Below are 19138 nucleotides of genomic sequence, written 5' to 3'. Positions count from 1 at the left end.
AAATCAATTAAATAAAAAAAGTAATTCAATGTATTTCATTCTACCAGCTGGGTAATTTTAAAATTTATTAAGACAGTTCCCATAGTTGTATAAACAGGGTTTATTGTACATGTGGAGTTGAAGAAGGAACGAGAAGAAAGATATATATTATATATATATGTACAGTGAGCCATTTTAATTAATAAATTTATTCTATCTTGCTTAATACTGGAAAGAGGGAATGTGTCTGGCACCAAAGAAATTTAAAATTGAAAAAAAATTTAAAAGCTAAAGTTCTGAAAATTATAAAAACCATGGTCTTATGGAAGGAACTTAAAACATATATACATGGCAATTAAAGTGGTTTATACACTGAGTGACACAGTTGCATTTGTCTTTAAACCAACTTACAGATTTTTCTATTAATAGAACTGGCATTAAAACTATTTAAAAGCTAGAATATAAATAAAAGTTGGAAGGGCTGCTCCAGGAACAGCCCAGTAAAGCAACTCACAGTAACTCAGTAGACATATTCAAGAAAACAGTTCCCCTTGAGCATCAGGGAAGTAGGCACTAACTGGGAAATAGTCCAAGTCCTGGTGTTGCAATTGCACTGGAAGTCCGTTTCTCGTTACTGCTGTGCCATACACAATACTTTTAAAATATACCCCTGATTTCTCTGAAACATGTAGAAACTGTTACGTTGTCTTTCTGAATCCCTTTAAAATAGGATAGATGTTTTCAAATGCTTCATAGATTTCTGCTCGTACTTTAGCACCTGGAAAAAGAGAAGGGATTCAATTAGTTTGTACCTTTCACCAAATACTTAATTTTAGCTTTTAGAATGTGTATGTGAATGCAACTCTATATAAAACCTACGTGTATCCATAAATCCCGATTTTTACAATCCTTTTTAACACATTTCAGAGAGAGCTTACATTACCAGCCTTCTCTGTTTAATCTGACACCCGCTAAAACTTTCACTAGCATCTCTGCCATGATGCTATGTTGCAAATGGATTTTTCATATACATGATTTCCACAAGAGACCCAACAACAAAGCACAGCCCTGTAGGATGTTTGTGCAGAAAGGCCTAGCTGGTGGAGCTTGTTTTGAGAGTGTGAGTATCAGGGGGAGGAAGGTCTGGCAATGGAGACCACTGCAGAGAACTGCACTTCCCCACACTGCAGGGACTTGATTCTTCTTTTGTCTGTGGGTCTTGCGGGTTTCTTCTTCCTAGTAAGACACACCATGAGAAAAAATGGAGGGAGTAGGTTGAGCACCTGAGGTTGCGGATCCTAGAGCTCAAATATCTCCCCTTCTTTGGCCGCTGTATCATAGAGCATGGCAGCAGCTTGTAACCAAGCTGCCAAAGAAAAGCTAGCTCAATCACATGCTCAGCCACAGAAACAGTCTTTCAGATTCTGCCAGAAAGATCACCTGCATTCTTACAGCTTTTTGGGCACCTGCATACCTGACTAGGGTTCGCAATGATTGTTCCTTTGATCTAGCCAAATGTGCTGTTGCTTTGTGCATTCCCATCTGCTAAGGAACATAGTGCAGGTAGCTGTGTGTGCAGTGGCAGTGCTGAGCTGCAGGTAGAGCTCTGGGTGAAGCACGCCCAGGCAAGAGGCTTGAACTGCTGAATCTTTGCATAACAAAGCCTGGTGCTGAGCCCTCAGGAAAACCTGGTCTGACTGTGTGAGTGGAGTGTGTAGGGAGTCAAGCAGGACACCTGTTGAATTTGCTGAAGCTGCCCACTCCAAACAGGCTTTAGTCCTGCTGCAGCTGGTGTGGCTCTGACTGCCAGGGTGGCTGCTGGATGGTTGCACAGGGAAGTTTCCTTAACATTGCTATCCATGGAATACTCTATTAAGTCTCCTTTCTCAGTACTGTCATCTCTAAAGGAAAAGTACCTGGCAGCTTACATATCCCTGTCTGTTCTCTGTCATACAGTCTAAATCTCACCTCTTGGATTAAGATACTGTCTTCACTTACCAGTTAAAACCACTTTTCCAGAAACAAAAATAAGCAGAACAATTCTTGGCTTAATCATTCTGTAGATTAAGCCAGGAAACAATTCCGGCTCGTAGCTGTAAGAGAAGAGAGTGTGTTTAAATGTGCTTGCAGACCCATGTTCCACCCTATCTTCTGGGCCCAGTCTAGGACTAGCAGGGCAGATATAGACTTCCCTGAAACTTGGGGAGGGTAGCAGGGAACATAATTTTGACAGGTTCACATTGGGCAGCCTTGGTTACACCTGAGGCAGTGCAGAGATGGGAACAAAGATGCAGGTTTCCCTGTGGTGCAAGGGAATAATCTAAACAGATGTCACCTTCTAAGATAGTATACAACAAAAATGAAACATAAGCAAGCCTTTTTTTACCTGCTGAACTGCTGGTGTGTGAGTACCAATCCTTCCAGTCTGATGGGAAATTTCACATCACAGCTGCCCACCATATTCTGAATTTTGAAATCCAAAAATTTTGCAGGAAAACCCAGTTTCTGAACAACTCTTGCATACTTCCTTGCAGCCAGTCTGGATTGCTCCTCACTGAAGTGAGAAAAGGATATCCGTATTACCACCTCAGTTAAGTATTACTTCAAGCAAACAGCTTTAAACCACAAATACCTAACTGGAGAAAAAAGTCTGTGTGGAGGAAGAGGGGAGTTCACATGCAAAATTTTTACATCCAAAATTAACAACTAGCACTAACTGGTTTTCATGCTAATTTTGGTAATAGTCTCCTGGACACTGTTAGTGTTGCACTCACTGTTCATGAGACACAAACCAGCAAATTATAAATCCATACCTTTTACATTTTTAAAATAATGACCGGAGTCCCTCTAATGGGACTGCTACTTAAGATTAAGTACTTAAGATTAGATTGTTACTTAAGATTTCACTGTAGAAGAACCCTGAACTACTACTGCTAGAAAATACATATTTCTATAAAAATCTGTCAACTGGCAAAATCTTCTGCTTGATTCAGCCCAGGCATTCAAACATGGGTTTAATACAACTGCACAGCCTTACCCACTGTTGCAAAATTCAGTTTGCTTCAGGTTTGTAAACAGCTGAGAATCTTTTGCCGATGCAGAGTAAGACAACCTGAATTTCAAGTGTCACCAGGCAGAGAAAATGTTCCCCTGTACAGGTCTATTCATTCATCTCTGCCCATTATTTTATTCCTTCTGGATTCCTAGCAGACTTCTTCGGAGCAGAATTTCTCCCCTGCCCACCAGAGTTAAACTTATGTTTAGTTTTCAATTCTTGTCCTTTAATAGTCATGTTAAGAACAGATCAGACTACAGGAACCAGAGATTTGAAGCTCTTGTCTTGTGATGAATGAAGCTATTCAAATAAAAAATCCTTCTCTCACCATCCTTATAATTTAAGCAGTTCCAATGCATAGTTGCTGAATTTTTTTAATCATTAGAAAAAGTAGATAACTGCAAGGCCAAAAAATGAATATAATAACCTCTGCAAACCAGTTTATGAGACTGAATGAAAGCGCTTCAGAAATAGAACTACCATTTCCCCACAGGTTAGGAAGCCTCTTCAATCATAAACAGGCATTTTCTGTAGAAATATGTATAATCTGAGGTAACTGTGAAGCACGATTAGTTGTACCTGTACAGCTTTGATGTGTCTATATAAACAAGCATCATGGTACAAAAGAAAAGACAGCCTGAGTTAGTTTGCTCATAATGCCTAAACATACCTTTTTGCTCCTGTGCACACCATTTTTCCAGAGCTGAATATCAGTGCAGTAGTACGTGGTTCTCTTATTCTCATAATAACAGCAGCAAAACGCTGAAGTGTGAGCATTGAGACTGTTAGTGATGTATTGCTGTCATCATTACATTAAAACCAAATCTGCATCATCTTAGTTACACAGCAGTGCAAGGAAAACTAAGGTCAGACATACTTACAGATCACTCAAAGTTTACTTGAAATGCTTAAACCATGAGTACCTTCAAGCACACACACTGAGAGGTAGAGCCAGGCAGGAAGGATATTTACCACTGTATTCCTGTTTATCTCTCATTACTACATATGCAACATATAAATAACACTAACATTTGCATCAGAGCAATAAAAACAATTTTAAAAATAAATTTTAAAAAATTCCTCCATACGTGTTGGAATTTTATCTTATAAGTAGGATGGAAGACTATCCAAAAAAATGGATTACGGTGTTACAATACCAGCAAACAGAACAGCTGGAGATCAAAGTCCTGTGTAAACAGAAGTCACCTCAGCTACCACTGTAGGACACAGCAGCCTGATTAGCTCTAGCTTTTTATTCTCAGTAAGCATTTCCAAATATTCTTAAATTCCTTGAAGCAAGAGATACTGGAAACTGAGGTGGGCACACACACACACACACAAAAACTCCTGTTTGTCATATTTAACTTGGAACAGCTCACCCTGCAGTCCCATGAATTGTTCTGCTGACATAACCAAGGCGGTAGCGTGGGTTACCCAACAGCACATTTGTCAAAATATGACTTAAATAATACAGCCAAGCAGCATCTTTCTTTGATAGATGAATCTACTGACTAAATGTCAGGAGTGTGTTACATAATCCTTCTATCCCTCTGCCATGGAAAACAGTGTTTCGTATTGATTATTCTAGCCTACAAATTTTACACGGCCACCTACCCCCTACATTAGGAGTTACCAAGGCATGCTCAAATTTTTGCTGTGCTAATATCTTACTCACAATTATGTAACAGCATCACTGGTATAAACTTACAGTAAGAGTCATTTATCAAATACGCCTGCATGTGTGCTTTAACCTTTAAGAGCAGAGTTCAGGTCAACTGCAGCAAAATGCTAAAACAAGAAAAACACACACACACACCCCGGGAAAACTGAAGCCTTCCCAAGACAAGCCAATTCAACTATGCAACATATAAACTTTTGTTAGTGTCCAGCTACTGTTGTTGCAAAGCTAACATTTTCAAGAGGAGCCACCCAAAAGAAACATGAAGCAACATTATTTTTTTGATTTAATGCTCCAGGTCCTTTGCTGTTGTTCAGATTTCCCAAGCTAAAAAGACGCCACTTATTTAGAACCCTACTACTATTAAGAAGCAGCAGGCAACTTTGAAGTCAGTATGCAAAAAAATCAATTTAATTGATTTTGTTTTGATCCATTTTAATGTTCCACCAAGTTAGCCATCAGAAGTAATGAGATGGCTAGAAGTACTGGAGGAGAACATGAGAGAACAGAGGGAAGTGAGACTATGAAAAATAAGCGAATGCCCTGTGACAATAAGAATTCCAGAGGAGCAGCTAGGTGGAGGAAACCACAGCTCTGGCAGAAGTCCAGGATTTTAACTCTTCTTTCCTTTCTCTTTGTTGGGAGATAGGGAAAAAGATTTCATCATCAGACATTTCACAGTGATAAGCAAAAAGAGCTCACTGAGCACTACAAATAAAATAAGCCCATATGAAGAGCAGCAGAGGCCACCTCTACTACAAAAAGCTTGGCCAGTGTACTACACTGTTGGTTAGTTTTTTTCTAAATCTAACAACTTACAACCTGGTGCACATCACAGCTACCTCAGCACAAAAATGCTTTTTACTAATTTGAATGTCCTAAGTTTATTAAGATTTCCCTTTTCTACAGTATAAAACGGCATATATAGCAGGTAGGTTTTTCAGTCTATTGCAGCAGCCTGCAGCCACAACCTGTGCCTTTAATTCATCTGTTATAGGATGAACTCTTAATACATTTCTCTTACCTTGGGATTATATTCAGCATTTCGGGCACGAAGTGCAATAGTTTTTAGGTCAAGTTTGCAACCAAGATTCACTGTAGACACAATATTCCTAAAGACAGATCAGAGAAATATATTAAAAAAACAATAAGGAATTCATGTGTCTTCCTCTTCCTCATTTTTAACCAAGCCTAATAATTATATTTTTATTATTATTTTGTTTCTCCAAGTGAGTTTGAATGGCATCTTTCCTACTAACAAGAGCACTGAGCAGTGTTTTGGCTCAGGAACCTCCTTTTGTAGGGCAGAAGCTCCTAAGGCATAATTGCTGATTCCTCCTTATCTGTCAGCTATTATGAAAAGTGTCCCATGAGAAGAACCTCTATTTTAGTTTGGGAGGAAAAATTACTGATGCTGAGAGCCCTCACCACAATCAGGGAAGCTGCTGGAAACAGGAGAAAATGAGATACTACCATCTGAAATTTTCCTTGCTATGCCCTTCAAGGAAGAAGGTGCAAAACTAAGTGGGAATGACCCAGGAGGTAAATGCATTGCCAGGAGATGGAATAGCAGGTCTCCAGAAAATTTAAAAAAGTTACTAGATAAACAGTTTTGTTTTCTGGGAAAACCCTGAAATATAAAGGTCCTCACTGAAGGAAAAAAGTAACAAAAATATGAGAAATTACTCTTTCAATTCATGATATCAACCATTTCTTGTTGTCCCTTCCACAAATTTCTGAAGTAGTCTCTGTAAAACTGAAGTTCGCTGAAAATACTTCCATACCTGAACTTAGAACTAGTTCTAGGGTTTTTTACCTTCTCACAAACTCAGTGCTAGGCAAGCATTGGAAAAGGAAACATCTTGAACTCCTAAACTGCAAGGAGTTAAAAATTATGACGGTGTTAAATGAAAACATATAACCCTGCATTGGTATGCTCCAAAGATGTACCGTTGACAAATCACTAAGAAACTGTTTATATTACTAAGTGGTTTAGTAATGAAGCTAAGCTAAAAATAAAAGTAAAAATTACTCATATTGCTACAGGAGACACATAAATTCTCAGGACCTCCTTTCCCACCAAAATGCAGTACCTAATTCCTGCTGTGACTTTGGTCCTAAGTCTTTAAAGGGCTATCTGAGAAAGGACATGATGCACTGACACATGGGCACTCACTGTAGTTGTGGCACTATGCCAGAGCTCTCTGATGCCGGTGTCGCAGGAGTTATTGGAGTCATTGGAGTCATTGGAGAGGAGTACAGAGGTGTGGTTCCTGGTAAAGGGGCTGTGGTAAGAGTCTGTGAATGGAAGAGCTGGGGGGTTTGACCAGATGTTCCCTGTGTGGCTTGCTGTGACGTGGATTGCTGTGCTGCTTGCTGCTGCTGCTGCTGCCGCTGCTGCTCCTCCAGTATGGACAGACTGTTGGTGCTCTGGACAGGCTGCGGTGTTAGTCCTGTGCCATACGGCATCATCGGGCTGAAAATTGGAATTCCTGGAGTCATTGCACCCTGCAGAAGAAAACATGACATGAAAACCACAGATCATGATGACTCCATTTTGTTTTTAAGACACAAAATTTTTGAGTCAAAAATAAATCTACGTTAGCTGAGTTGCTCCTATCAAACCTGAAGCATATAGTCATAAATCATTAAAATCAGCAAATCCTTTGAAATGCAGATGTTCTATAGAATAAAGTACTACCCTACTACTACTAAAGGAATCTGGGGAACATGACATGCTTCTCACACTACCTTGCAAGCATGTCTCAACTCTGACCCACGATTTAACTTGAAATTGTCTGAACAACTGTGCTCACCGTACCCACTGCATTCATAGCCCAGCAACAATCCATTATGTACATAGTTTAAGGAGCAACCACCAAAATTAAATTAATCTTTCCAACTTGTCAGTCATGTTTCAACTTAAGAGGAACCCCCTGAAGAAATCCCACATATATTCCATGTATAAGACACCGCATGTTTCTTATACTTCTGATTATAGACATCAATGGTTTCAAAATTCTGCTTTATACTAGTATTATTCAATCCCTAGCAGAATTTTTCAGATCTGCAAACAAAAAAAAATGCAAAGCTAGATGCAAGAAAGAGAAAGCACTTTCATAAAGGAAATTCAGATCATAGTTACATTTTAAATAATTTGTTTTTACCTGAGGGGAGGCTAAGCCTTGAGCGTAGGGTGGCAAACTGTTGTTCTGATCCATGATTCCAGTTATTTCTTTGGTGAGGCCAGAAGTATTTCCTTCAATTAATTTAAATAAACTTCAAATCCTAGAGATTTTTTTAACCGTTTAAAACATTCCAGCGAAGCAGCTTTCAAAGCCAAGCTGAAAGTGTTAGGAAAACATCACCTTCAGAGAAATACGAGTCTACAACACCAACCAAAGCCTGGAAAGAAAAAAAGTAATATCCTGAGAATAATATCTAAACACAAACCCAAAAGCAAATCTATCAGCTGCTGACTCAGATAAGAGACACCCACGTACAAATACATATAAGAACATTCACGCATATGCACACCCGCATGCACAATCCATAAAAATAACCTTTTTACAGGCACACTCCATAGAAACTTTGCAGTATGATTCTGCTGAAGTCTCTGGCAGGTCACCTGACTCACATGGGCAGGTCTCTGTCTAACCGAACCCTCCTGCACAAACAGCTCAAGCTGATGATGCTCATTCTACTCCAGGCTTCCTTTGGCTGCAAAAGCACTATTTTTTAAAGAATTTAATTCCCTTGGCTACTAATTGACATTGCTTGCAAGTCTCTTCCTGGCCATTTTAAGGTTTGGGCTTTCAAAAATTACTTTTTTTCTTCTATGAGAAAAGCATCGCAGCTCAAATCACAGCTAGGGAAACCTCTTCCATCCAATTCCACAAAACAAAGCACTAATAGATTTCAAACATGCATTTCATGAGGTAAAAAGAAATATGTGCAAACAAATTTTAAGTACACAAGTGAAACATGCAACGATTTTCTCTCATTTTTAACTATACTTCTGTTGCTGTGTTATAGAAATAAACAACAGAAGTGGGGAATTTAAACGTTATGATACCAATGATATAAAATATTATCCCATTAATTTCTAAGTTTCTTAATTATTGCTCAGAAATACTCAAGGTCATTATTAGGCCAGAGGTAGGCTACCTCAAAATCCCAAGACAGCCTATTCAGCCTTTTTTTTTTTAAGACATGAGAGCTTAGAACTACAATAATATTTACACTGTAGCTAAAAAAACCAGCTTTTTTCCACCCATGACTATAAGACATTATCATCTTTGCCTTCACCAAAGGTATCAAGCAGAGCACCCAGGTTTTACAACGTGGGTACATTAAAGGCCTAAACATTACCCTGGAAGAAACAAAGTCAACTCCTCGACAGCCCAGCTATTTAGTAAGAAGGCTGGATACCAGGCATGCCAAAACCTGCACCCCGGGCACCGGCTACGCAGAGATCCCTCCTCTACCCACTTAACGCGGCTTGCTCGGATCTCCACTACAAACGCCGGCCGACGTTTCGGTCCAGGGAACAGAGTCCAGAAGCCGGAGACAGCCCGGAGGAGGCCCCGACCCAGCCCGAGGCCCCTTTCGGGCTCGCCCCCCGCCACACGGCAGCGCTCGGCGTGCGGCCACAGCCTGCCCGCGCCCCCGGCCCTCCTCGCTACCCCTCCACAGCGGCCCCGGCCCCGCGCAGCCCCCGCCCGCCCTCGCAGGGTCCCGCCGCTGCCCGCGCCCATCCCGCGCCCGGCGCCCCCTGCCCGCGGCGGGGAGAGAAAGGCGGCCGCCGCCTCCGCGCCGCGGGAGTCCCTCCCCGCTCCCCCGGCCGCGGCTCAGGCCGCCCCGAGGTGCGGAGCGAGCCCGGCCCGCGCACGTCCCCGCCCTCAGGCCCGGCCTGCCCCGCACCATCGCGCCCCAGCGGCCCGGCGGCGGGCAGGGGCGAGCGGCGGCCGCGGGGGAGCGGCGGGCACTCGGTACCTGGTGCTCGCTCCGCTCCCGCCGCGCTCCGCGCCCGCCGGAGCCCGGCCGCGCCCCGCCCCCGCGCCACCGGCGCGCCCGGCGCGTCACTTCCCGCCGCCAGCGGGACGGGAGCCTTCGCGGGGAGGAACCTTCGGAAATCGAACAAGGGCAAGTGCAGGGTTCTGCACCTGCAGCGGCGTAACCACATGCACCAGCACAGGCCCTCAGGCCAGCCCGCTGGGAGGCAGCTCTGTGGAGAAGGGCTCCAGGTGCAAACAGGCTGTCCATGAGCCAGCAGTGCCCTTGTGGCCAAGAAGGCCAGTGCTATCCTGGGATGCATTTGGAAGTGCATTGCCAGCAGGTCGGTCCTGCCCCTCTACTCAGCCCTGGTGAGGCACATCTGGAGTACTGTGTCCTGTTCTGGGCTCCTCTGGACAGGAGAGACATGGAATTCCTGGAGCAGATGCAGCAGAGGACTACAGAGATGATCAAGGGATTGGAGCATCCACTTATGAGGAAAGGCTGAGGCCTGTTCAGCCTCGAGAAGGGACGACTGAGAGGGGACCTCATAAATGTGAATAATTATCTAAAGGGTGAATGTGAAGAGGATTCATCCAGGCTCATCTTGGTGGTGCCAAGCAATAGGACTAGAGGCAATGGGCAGATACTGCTGCAGAAGAAGTTCCACCTGGATACAAGGAAGAACTTCTTTACTGTGCAGGTGACCAAGCACTAGAACAGATTGTCCAGAGAGGTAATGGAGTCTCCCTTACTGGAGACGTTCAAGAACCATCTGGACACAACCCTGTGTCAGGTGCTCTAGGATACACTGCGTGAGTCGAAAGGTTGCCCCAGATGACCCCCTGTGGTCCCTTCCAGATCCTGTGAATCTGTGGGGGTCCCTGGCAGTGCACCAGGCCCTCACAGAAGCTGTGGTTCCTCACACTGGAGCTGTACAGAGTTCCACACTGCTGTGCTGCAGATCTCACTGCTGTGTCTGCACAGTGCCCATGGAGACTGCAGCCACCACGGCTGTGCTTCCCGAGCAGGGCAGCACACTTCTCCCCAGGAGCACCACGTGTCCCCTGCATCTCACTGTCCCTGCCCTGTACTTCCCTAGTACCTCTTCGAGCTTCTATCCCAGCCCTTCCCACTTCTTTCCACTCGTGCTACAGTGCCTGGCACCACGTTCCATGGCCCACCTCGAGGACCTGTGAGAGCCCATCTGTAGTACTGTGTCCCGCTCATGAAAGGCCTGGAGCTGTTGGACCAAGTCCAGAGGAGCCACCAAGATGCTTAGAGGGATGAAGCACAAGGAAAGGCTGAGATAATTTTGTTTATTCAGCCTGGATAAGAGAAGGCTTCAGGGTGACCTACTGGAAAGGTGGAGAGGGACTTCTCACAAGAGGGGGAATGGCCTCAAACTGAAAGAGAGATGGTTTAGATTAGATGTTAGGAGGGAGTTCTTTGCTGTGAGGGTGGTGCAGTACTGGCACAGGTTGCCCCGGGAATTTCTGGGTGCCCCATCCCTGGAAGTGTTCAATGCAGGACGGAGCTCTGAGCCTTGGTCCAGTGAAAGGTGTCCCTGCCCGTGACAGGACTAGATGATCTTTAAGGTCCCTTTCCACTCCAACCACCCGATGATTCTATGATTCCCGACTCCTGCTCTTCACGGCGGTTCCAAAGGCGCTCTCCCCTACAGAGCAGGAGTCGCGCTGCTGCCCAAACACGAGCGGCGTGCGATGGCCTCACCACTGAGCAGCCTGCGCGTTCCCGCCAGCGGGCACGCAGGCGACAGAGCAGCGCCGGCACCGGCTCTCGTCCAGGCGCTGCCCCGGGCCCCAGGCACACCCACTGCCGCAGGCGGGTTCCGCTCCACGGCTGCCCCGCCGCCCTCCGGCCAGGCCCCGGCGCTCGCCGCCCGGAAGAGCAGCCGAGAGGAGGCGGCGCTGCCCTGCCCTGCCCTGCCCTCCCCGAGCGGCTCCGCTTCCGCCTCCGGTGCCGCCATTTCGCCGTGAGACAGCAGCGATCGGGCGGCCGAGATGCTGTCCACCGCGGGATGCGGGCCCTCCCGGCCCGAGGCGGGCTACGGACTGGAGGCGCCCGTGCAGCACTACCGCTTCTCGCCGTACACCTTCAACGGAGGGTGAGGGCCGGGCGAGCAGCGGGCGGGACGGGGTACCCTCGGCCCGGGACATGGGGCCCAGGGGACAGCGGCGCCGGGGCTGGGGCTGCCTCGCCTTACTTCTGCTTGTCCTCGCTGCTCATTGCGGGTTTATCTCCCCTCACGGTCTCCTCTTTGTAGGGAGAGAGCGGCAGCACAAGGGGGAGCTGGGCTCGGGCTTGCCTTGAGACCTTGCAGCCTTTCAGGGTGTTCTTGCCTGTCCGTGTGGCTTTTGGAACACTCGGGCTCCCTAAACTTCGGCTGGTCTTAAAGTACGCATCTGTGGTTACCGGCAGGGTTGTTTCTTTATAGCGGCTTAGGAAACCCAGGTAATGGTCCTATTACAAAGTTGTTAGAGCTGGATGGGTTAGGAGATCACCCAGTCCAACCCCCCTGCTAAGGCAGGGTCACCTCGAGCATGTGACACCAGAACGCGTCCAGGTGGGTTTTGGATGTCTTCAGAGAGAGAAACTCCACGACTTCCCTGGGCGGCCTGTTCCAGTGCTCTGCCACCCTCAGTGTTAAGTTCTTCCTCATGTTGAGGTGGAACTTCTTGTGTTTTGGCCTTTGCTTTTTACCATGTTGCTAGTAAACGTGTTACTGAGTTGGATGCTACCTTGCTGTAACTGTTAAAGGCAGGTGATGTTTTACACACCTGAGTTGGTGGCATGATCTGGCCAGGTAGGTTTTTTTCCTTATGATGATTACTGCTTTTTAAAGGGCATCTTTGTTACTTAATGGTGATACACCTGTGGTGATCACAATACTAGTTGTTAGGAAGTAATAACACTAGATTTTAAAAGTGACATTTATTTTAGTCTAGTGATACTGTTGCTCGGTACTTTGCTTGTTTTAGAAGGATGAGTTATCAGGCATATAAAATACCTCATCCATACCTCGTCCTGGGTCTGGTTCTTGCCTGGTGTGGAGTCTCTGTTTTACCAAGTTTCTATACAGTTTAAATCAGAGTAAAGGGCCACATGCACATATTTTCTTCAGTCTGTCTACTGCCTTCTTCCCTTGGTGTTGAGTAGGGATGTGCATAGTGGGAAACATAGCAAAGAATGTAAGATACTTGACAAAACACTAGTCTGGCTGTAGAATTACTATCTAGTTTGATTCTGTGTTGCCTGAGAAGATGCTTGTGCTGAAGGCCATGATTCATCAATACTCTTTTTTTAAGGACTGTGCTGGCGATTGCTGGAGAAGACTTCTGTATCGTTGCCTCTGACACGCGTCTGAGTGAAGGCTACTCCATTCACTCCCGGGACAGTCCCAAATGCTACAAGCTGTAAGTCCAGATCTGCAAGGATTGAAAAAGATGGAAAATCTTTTGTACTGCTGACCATGTCACCTACCTCCTACTTTAAACAGAATTCTTAGAAGAGAAAGCACAGTAACAAAGTATATTTTTGAGTCTTGGTGACCTTTGCTGTAATGCAAGGTGTGATGTGATGTTGTAAATGTAGACAGATTTCTTGTTTCATGCTCTTGAAGTTAAGTGGAGCAGAACATTTTTAGCATGATACAAACCTTAACATGGAATTTTTTGGCTGGATAATCAGAAGAATTTTTAACTTAACTGTAGCTAAACTTAATCCTATGATAACTCATTCTGCTTCATCAGGAGATCTGGTGATGGTACACAAGTGTGCCCACTGGTGCCAGTTGTACTGTATCTCTCTGGTTAATTACCTGGCAATTTAGAGAGCTGTTTGTTTTAGGGGAGGTCAAGCTATCAGTAGTTCCATAATTGAAATTTCTATGCTCATTTTAGGCTTAGTTTAACTCACCTGGGTAGCATCTCCTTAGTTTACAGCTACACGTTACTTATGTTCATTTTACTGCAGCAGGTGCTTGCCTTGTAGGCTGTCATCAAATACGTAAACTTTTTTTTTGTCACGGTTATTGTTTCTTTTTCTAAATTGATGACATGAAATCAAAATAGCTTTGTTTTTCCTGGCTAACTTGTTACTGCTATGTGTTTGACTCTGATACTGTCCAGATGGAGATTAGTCTGGTACAGGATACATTCTGCACACGGTGGCTTTGTGTAATTCTAGTGACAGGCTGAGAGAAGACTTTTAAGATTTTTTCTGAATGACTGCTTTGGGTTGGTCGGTGTGTGTTAATGTTTCTAGACTCTTCTATTTCCTAGAGTTAAAATTTCAAGTGTGTGTTTCCATGGTTAGTGTTCATAAAACATTTCAATACTGAGCAGAGAGCCAAGCTTCTGTAGTGCATCTGCAGCCACATAACTTCTGTTTGTGCTGACAGAAGGCAACAAACCCATAAATGTCACGTAACCACTGTACAAGCTTAATGCAGCCCTCTGGAAAAATATTGAAAATACATTTGGTGTTTTCATAATAACCTAGTGTGTAAGAAATTGCTGTAGTTCATGCTTAGTCTAAAATTGCGACAAAATGTTACGTTTTTCAGAACAGAACAAACCGTCATTGGATGCACTGGTTTCCATGGGGACTGCCTTACCCTTACTAAAATTATTGAAGCCAGATTAAAGGTAACTACGAATCTTACTGCATTTAGAAACTTAGATCCTTAATATAATACCTGAGACCAATAATGTGACATGTTTTAACTATAACTTCTGCTGTTTTTTTCCAAGTGTTTGTATCATAACTGTTTTGCTAGTGAAAGATCTGGCAGGGAAAATTGGTGCTGTGTTCTTATTAAGTGTGACAGCACAAATTTATAAAATGGAAGAGCTGGAAAGGATATTGTAAATGAGGCAACACCTACTAATTACAAAAATTTGAAGATATGTTAATCTTTGGCTTGTAAAGAGGCTTTACCTTTTAGATCTGTGTGTTTCCACTAATTGTGCTGGTTAGTAATTTTGCTTAGCATCAGATTCTTCTGATGAAGAAGATGATGTAGTGGGGTTACAGAAAATGTAATTCTGGTTGAATGTCAGATTTAGTGTTTGACTTTCTTCTTGGATGTGCTCTACCACTGGCAGATGTACAAGCATTCCAACAACAAGACCATGACTACAGGGGCTATTGCAGCAATGCTGTCTACAATCCTGTACTCTCGACGTTTCTTTCCCTACTACGTTTACAATATAATTGGTGGACTTGATGAAGAAGGTAAGACTTCAAACAGAAAAAGGGAAAAAAAAAAAAAGGCTGCATTTCTGTGGATGGATAGCTGTTCTTTACATCTCAGGTGTACTGATTGAATAACAAAGTTTGTGTTGCTATTTCTAACACCCGCCTTTAGGCATTATGGTAGTTACACAGATTGAATACATATTGTGTACCTGGCTTGTCTCCTAGTTTTTGTTATTCACTTGATTTTCCATTTCTGAAGTTCTAAAAGCTATGTTATAATTATTTGATTACAAATAAAATCTCTGTAAAGTGAAATAATACATACTTTAGACTGGAAAATATAACAACTGTCTTTGCTGGATTTTTAAATTGCATCTTTAAAGTAGATGTCACCAGTAAAATTGTTTATGTTTCACTCAGACCTGTGAGTGTGGTAAAGACTATTTAATATGAAGACTTACTCCAAAGAGCAGTTTCTACAAAGTTATTTCAAAGTGTTAACTAATCTCTAATGAAAATCATTACTTCTACACAGAAGCTGTAGTTTAATGTACAGCCCTTGAAGAATTTACTGGGTTGCTGTCCAGTGATTTGGTTGAGTAGCTGAAATACTGTGTTGTCTGGCTTTGTGAAGGAGCTCAGAGGTGGTCTTGTTTAGATAATTTTAGCCATTCCCTGCAGTTTGTTTTTACCAGTAAGTTATACTTTCCCAGTCTTCCTAAGACATGTCTATGATTTGTGGGATCTGGCGGGGGATTAGTCTGCCCTGCATAATGGTAAATCTCAGATTATAAGGGTGTTGTAGCAACTGATAAGAATCAGTGTGTAGGTTTGCTTGCAAGGACTAAATTAGGTTCCAGCAAGATTGATTGTTGATTTGGCTGGCTTTCTCAGGGCTGTTCAGATCCTGTGGTCTGCTGCCAAGGGCACTGGCCAGTTAATTGAATTGGGTGCAGCCTGTCTGAACAGAAGGGCTGGGCTTGGCCAGCTGCTGCATTCCGACTGGCATGTCCTCATCAAACCCTGACGCTTCAGAGCTACAGTGTATCTGTCTGTACCTCTGATGTTGGTGCGGGCCAGTAAACTTTGCACCACCTGGTCTGGCTTCAGAGGGAAGTGCGCAGGAGACCAGAGCATCATCCCTGGTTCTGGGAGTTTGATACAGAGGCATCCAGGCATACTTTCTGGAGGTAATTACCTCCAAGAAACATATCATTCAGGAATGATGTCTGAGCTGCTTGTTTGTGTTAGCCTTGGAACCCCTGGGGCTCTTTGTGCAGCACTACACTCTAGCTCATTTTTCTGCTTTGATTATTCTTCATCAACACTTTTTCTGTGGTAAGTAGTGCAGGAAACATCTGTTGAAGAATGGTTGTGGCTTAAATAAAGAAAATAACCTTGGATATTGTACCAGGCTGCAGCCATAGTGAGTCTTCTGTGAAAAGCATCATCTGAACATACTCAGTGTTGTTTGGTAAAGGTTTACTGGGATCTGCAGTGTTCCAGATACTACTTATCCAGAGAGCTGGTTTTGTTGAAGATGCTTGTCAGTATTGGGCAGCTTTCTGAATTACGTACTATTTTTTTTTCCAGGGAAGGGAGCAGTTTATAGCTTTGATCCAGTGGGCTCCTATGAGAGAGATACTTTCAAAGCAGGTGGATCAGCAAGTGCAATGTTGCAGCCTTTGCTGGATAACCAGGTAAAATAGCTTGTTGGCTTTTGTTTTGGTTTGGTTTTTTCTTTATTTCAGTAAAGATTTGTGACATTCAAATTAATGTTGCTTTACTTCTGGAGAATATTACTTTTGAGAGAAGTTTTAAATCTGTTACCCAGGTAGGGCCTGGTAATCCATACATTTATAAATGATGTGGCTTTACTTTCTCAAGAGAAATCAAAGTTTTGCTTTGGGATCTGTTGAGGTTTTTAATACATTATTTGTATTTGCAGTGCCTGTTTAAAAGGCAGAAATGTTTTAATTGGGGAGTTGTTTATCCTAGAAGTTGTTTGGAGGGGTTTTTTTCTGGGTTTTGGGAGTTTTTTCCTGGCTGATAACATAAATATGCCTGTTACTTAGTATGAAATAATACCAAATTAAGAAGATAGAATTAATACATACATTTTATCATTTAACATACCCTTGTTTAAGTCTTCAGTTTTGTACAACTCAGATACCATTTTTAGTAAGAGTGTTCTTGCATAAAACTGCTGGAAACTTATTCAGCTAAATCTGTCTGAAATACTTGAAGAATATTTTCATATTTAGTTGAAGCTGTTAATAATTGAATGGGAGAAATACCAAAGTGTGTTATACTTATTTTAATTTTTTGATATTGTTGTTGGTATTTAGTCGCTTGAACCTGATGCCATCACAGCTTTTGTGCTTAGAAAAGCAGTAAGCATTCTTGATTCTTACCAGATGAGAAAGGGCATAGAATATTTCCTTTTTTTTTTTAACTTTAGTAACTGAAGGATATATATTCTGCAAAAAACAAATTGTCATAAATAATTTTTTATTGCTTATCGGTTTCAGGCAAAACATGGGACTCTTGTCCTTTTCCTGTTCTGATGGTTAAGTTGATGCTTATATTTATGAGCTAATTTAACGCTGTTTGGTAGGACCAGATATGCTCCAATATAGACTTAGTTTTGAAGTCTAGGTATCTCAGGGAATATTTGCTTTTAAGAAATGTTCCTAACTACAAGTGACCAGAGAAAAAGAGACTCACGTGCAGTTCTGGTACTGCCAAACTTGTGAGAAGTTTACGAAGCCTTAGATCTGATCCAAATGTTTATTTTGATCTTGTACATGCTGAATGAGCAGGAGGAGCTATGCTGGCTGTATATTGGATTTGCTTCTAGGTAATTTTTTAAGAGTGTCTGTATTGGCAAAGCTCTCATCTGTAAACTGTTTGGAGGAATACTTTTTCAGCTTCAGAGTTTTTAAAATAGATGGGTCATTTCTTCTTTTTAATTCATCTAAATCTGTTTATTCTAGTGCAGAGACTGAATCAGTTTTCATAGATGGATAAAATACACTTTTATCTTTTCATAGATTGGCTTCAAGAACATGCAAAATGTGGAGCATGTACCTCTGACCCTGGAAAAGGCTTTGCAGCTGGTTAAGGATGTCTTCATTTCTGCTGCTGAGAGAGATGTGTACACTGGGGATGCGCTAAAGATTTGCATTGTCACAAAAGATGGAATTAAAGAGCAAACTGTCCAGTTACGAAAAGACTAATTCAGTTCATGTGTAAGCAAGTTATCTGTGATGTACAATTTACCTGTGTTATGAGAACATTTGTCCAATTAAATTTTTTTCAAGAAGTTCAACTACTGTGGTGCTGTCTTTGTTAGAAGTTGTGTTTTTTAGAAGCCAGAGCAGTTCGTGGTGAGGAAGCAGCTTCAAGTTACAAGTCAGTTTCCTTCGTCTCATCTTAATCTATCAATCAGACTAATTCTAGTGGAAATTTAATCCCCTTCTCACAATCTCTTATGCTGAACTATGGGGGAGTATTAAAATTTAGGCTCACAGACTATTCTGATAATCCTTTCAGTTCAGTCTTGATTTAGTGAGTAAAGCATTGGCTCTGTTCATGCTGCCTTCTCTGCACTTCATAGCTTGCTTTTCCTGTCTTCTCTTTTATTTCTCTGATGTGCTGTCCTGACATTTGACTTTGTTTATTTGCAAAGACTGTATTGGTCATCTGAAACCAGTATCACTGTGTTAGAGGGGAGAATGTTAAATGGAATCTTTCAGAGTTTAGTCCTGGACTCTGCATCTGGGCTCACCTCTGCATGTTTCTGTTAGGTTAATGCCCAGAATTTGAAGCATTGTCCCCTTGTGGCTACTGATGGAAAATAATTTAGAATGGAAATTCTTGAGTGCTTTTTAATGCCTGGATCCTTTGTTGGGCCTACTGCTGCCTTTGATTCTTGGGAAATTGCATCAAGTGCAGTTTGTTTGATGTGCTGTATCACAGTCCTGGATATTGGCTTCAGTATTAGGACCTTTAGAAAAATGGAGCTGCATCATCAAGGGCAAGATAGTTTTCTCTTGTCCAAGAGTCCTTTCACAGTCTGTAGCTCTTTAAAAAAAGACATATAAAATATTTTGTTTCTTCAGGTGGCACACTAGTTCTGTAAAAGAAAAATTTTGCTGACATGCTTGACCCTATGGTAACATTGTCTCTTGTTTGGGTGTGACTGG

At 42.8% G+C, this 19138-nt stretch overlaps 2 protein-coding genes across 2 annotated transcripts; one reads left to right on the top strand and one right to left on the bottom strand.

Annotated features, from left to right (window-relative positions):
* Positions 1 to 84: 84 nt before the first annotated feature.
* Positions 85 to 9762, bottom strand: TBP (TATA-box binding protein). The gene is made up of 8 exons (XM_030945653.1): positions 9708 to 9762; positions 7880 to 8117; positions 6889 to 7220; positions 5737 to 5824; positions 3705 to 3796; positions 2366 to 2533; positions 1978 to 2072; positions 85 to 757 (listed from the first exon to the last, which is right to left on the bottom strand). The coding sequence occupies exons 2-8, from the start codon at positions 7931 to 7933 to the stop codon at positions 678 to 680; spliced, it is 909 nt and encodes a 302-aa protein (XP_030801513.1). The 5' UTR covers positions 7934 to 8117; positions 9708 to 9762; the 3' UTR covers positions 85 to 677.
* Positions 9763 to 11655: 1893 nt separating this feature from the next.
* On the top strand, positions 11656 to 18261 carry PSMB1 (proteasome 20S subunit beta 1). The gene is made up of 6 exons (XM_030946105.1): positions 11656 to 11835; positions 13037 to 13144; positions 14296 to 14377; positions 14837 to 14966; positions 16524 to 16630; positions 17984 to 18261. The coding sequence occupies exons 1-6, from the start codon at positions 11732 to 11734 to the stop codon at positions 18167 to 18169; spliced, it is 717 nt and encodes a 238-aa protein (XP_030801965.1). The 5' UTR covers positions 11656 to 11731; the 3' UTR covers positions 18170 to 18261.
* The last annotated feature ends 877 nt before the right edge of the window (positions 18262 to 19138 follow it).

Source organism: Camarhynchus parvulus, chromosome 3, assembly GCF_901933205.1.
Source record: "Camarhynchus parvulus chromosome 3, STF_HiC, whole genome shotgun sequence".
Classification (NCBI taxonomy): domain Eukaryota; kingdom Metazoa; phylum Chordata; class Aves; order Passeriformes; family Thraupidae; genus Camarhynchus; species Camarhynchus parvulus.
This window is presented reverse-complemented; position numbering and strand designations above follow the sequence as displayed.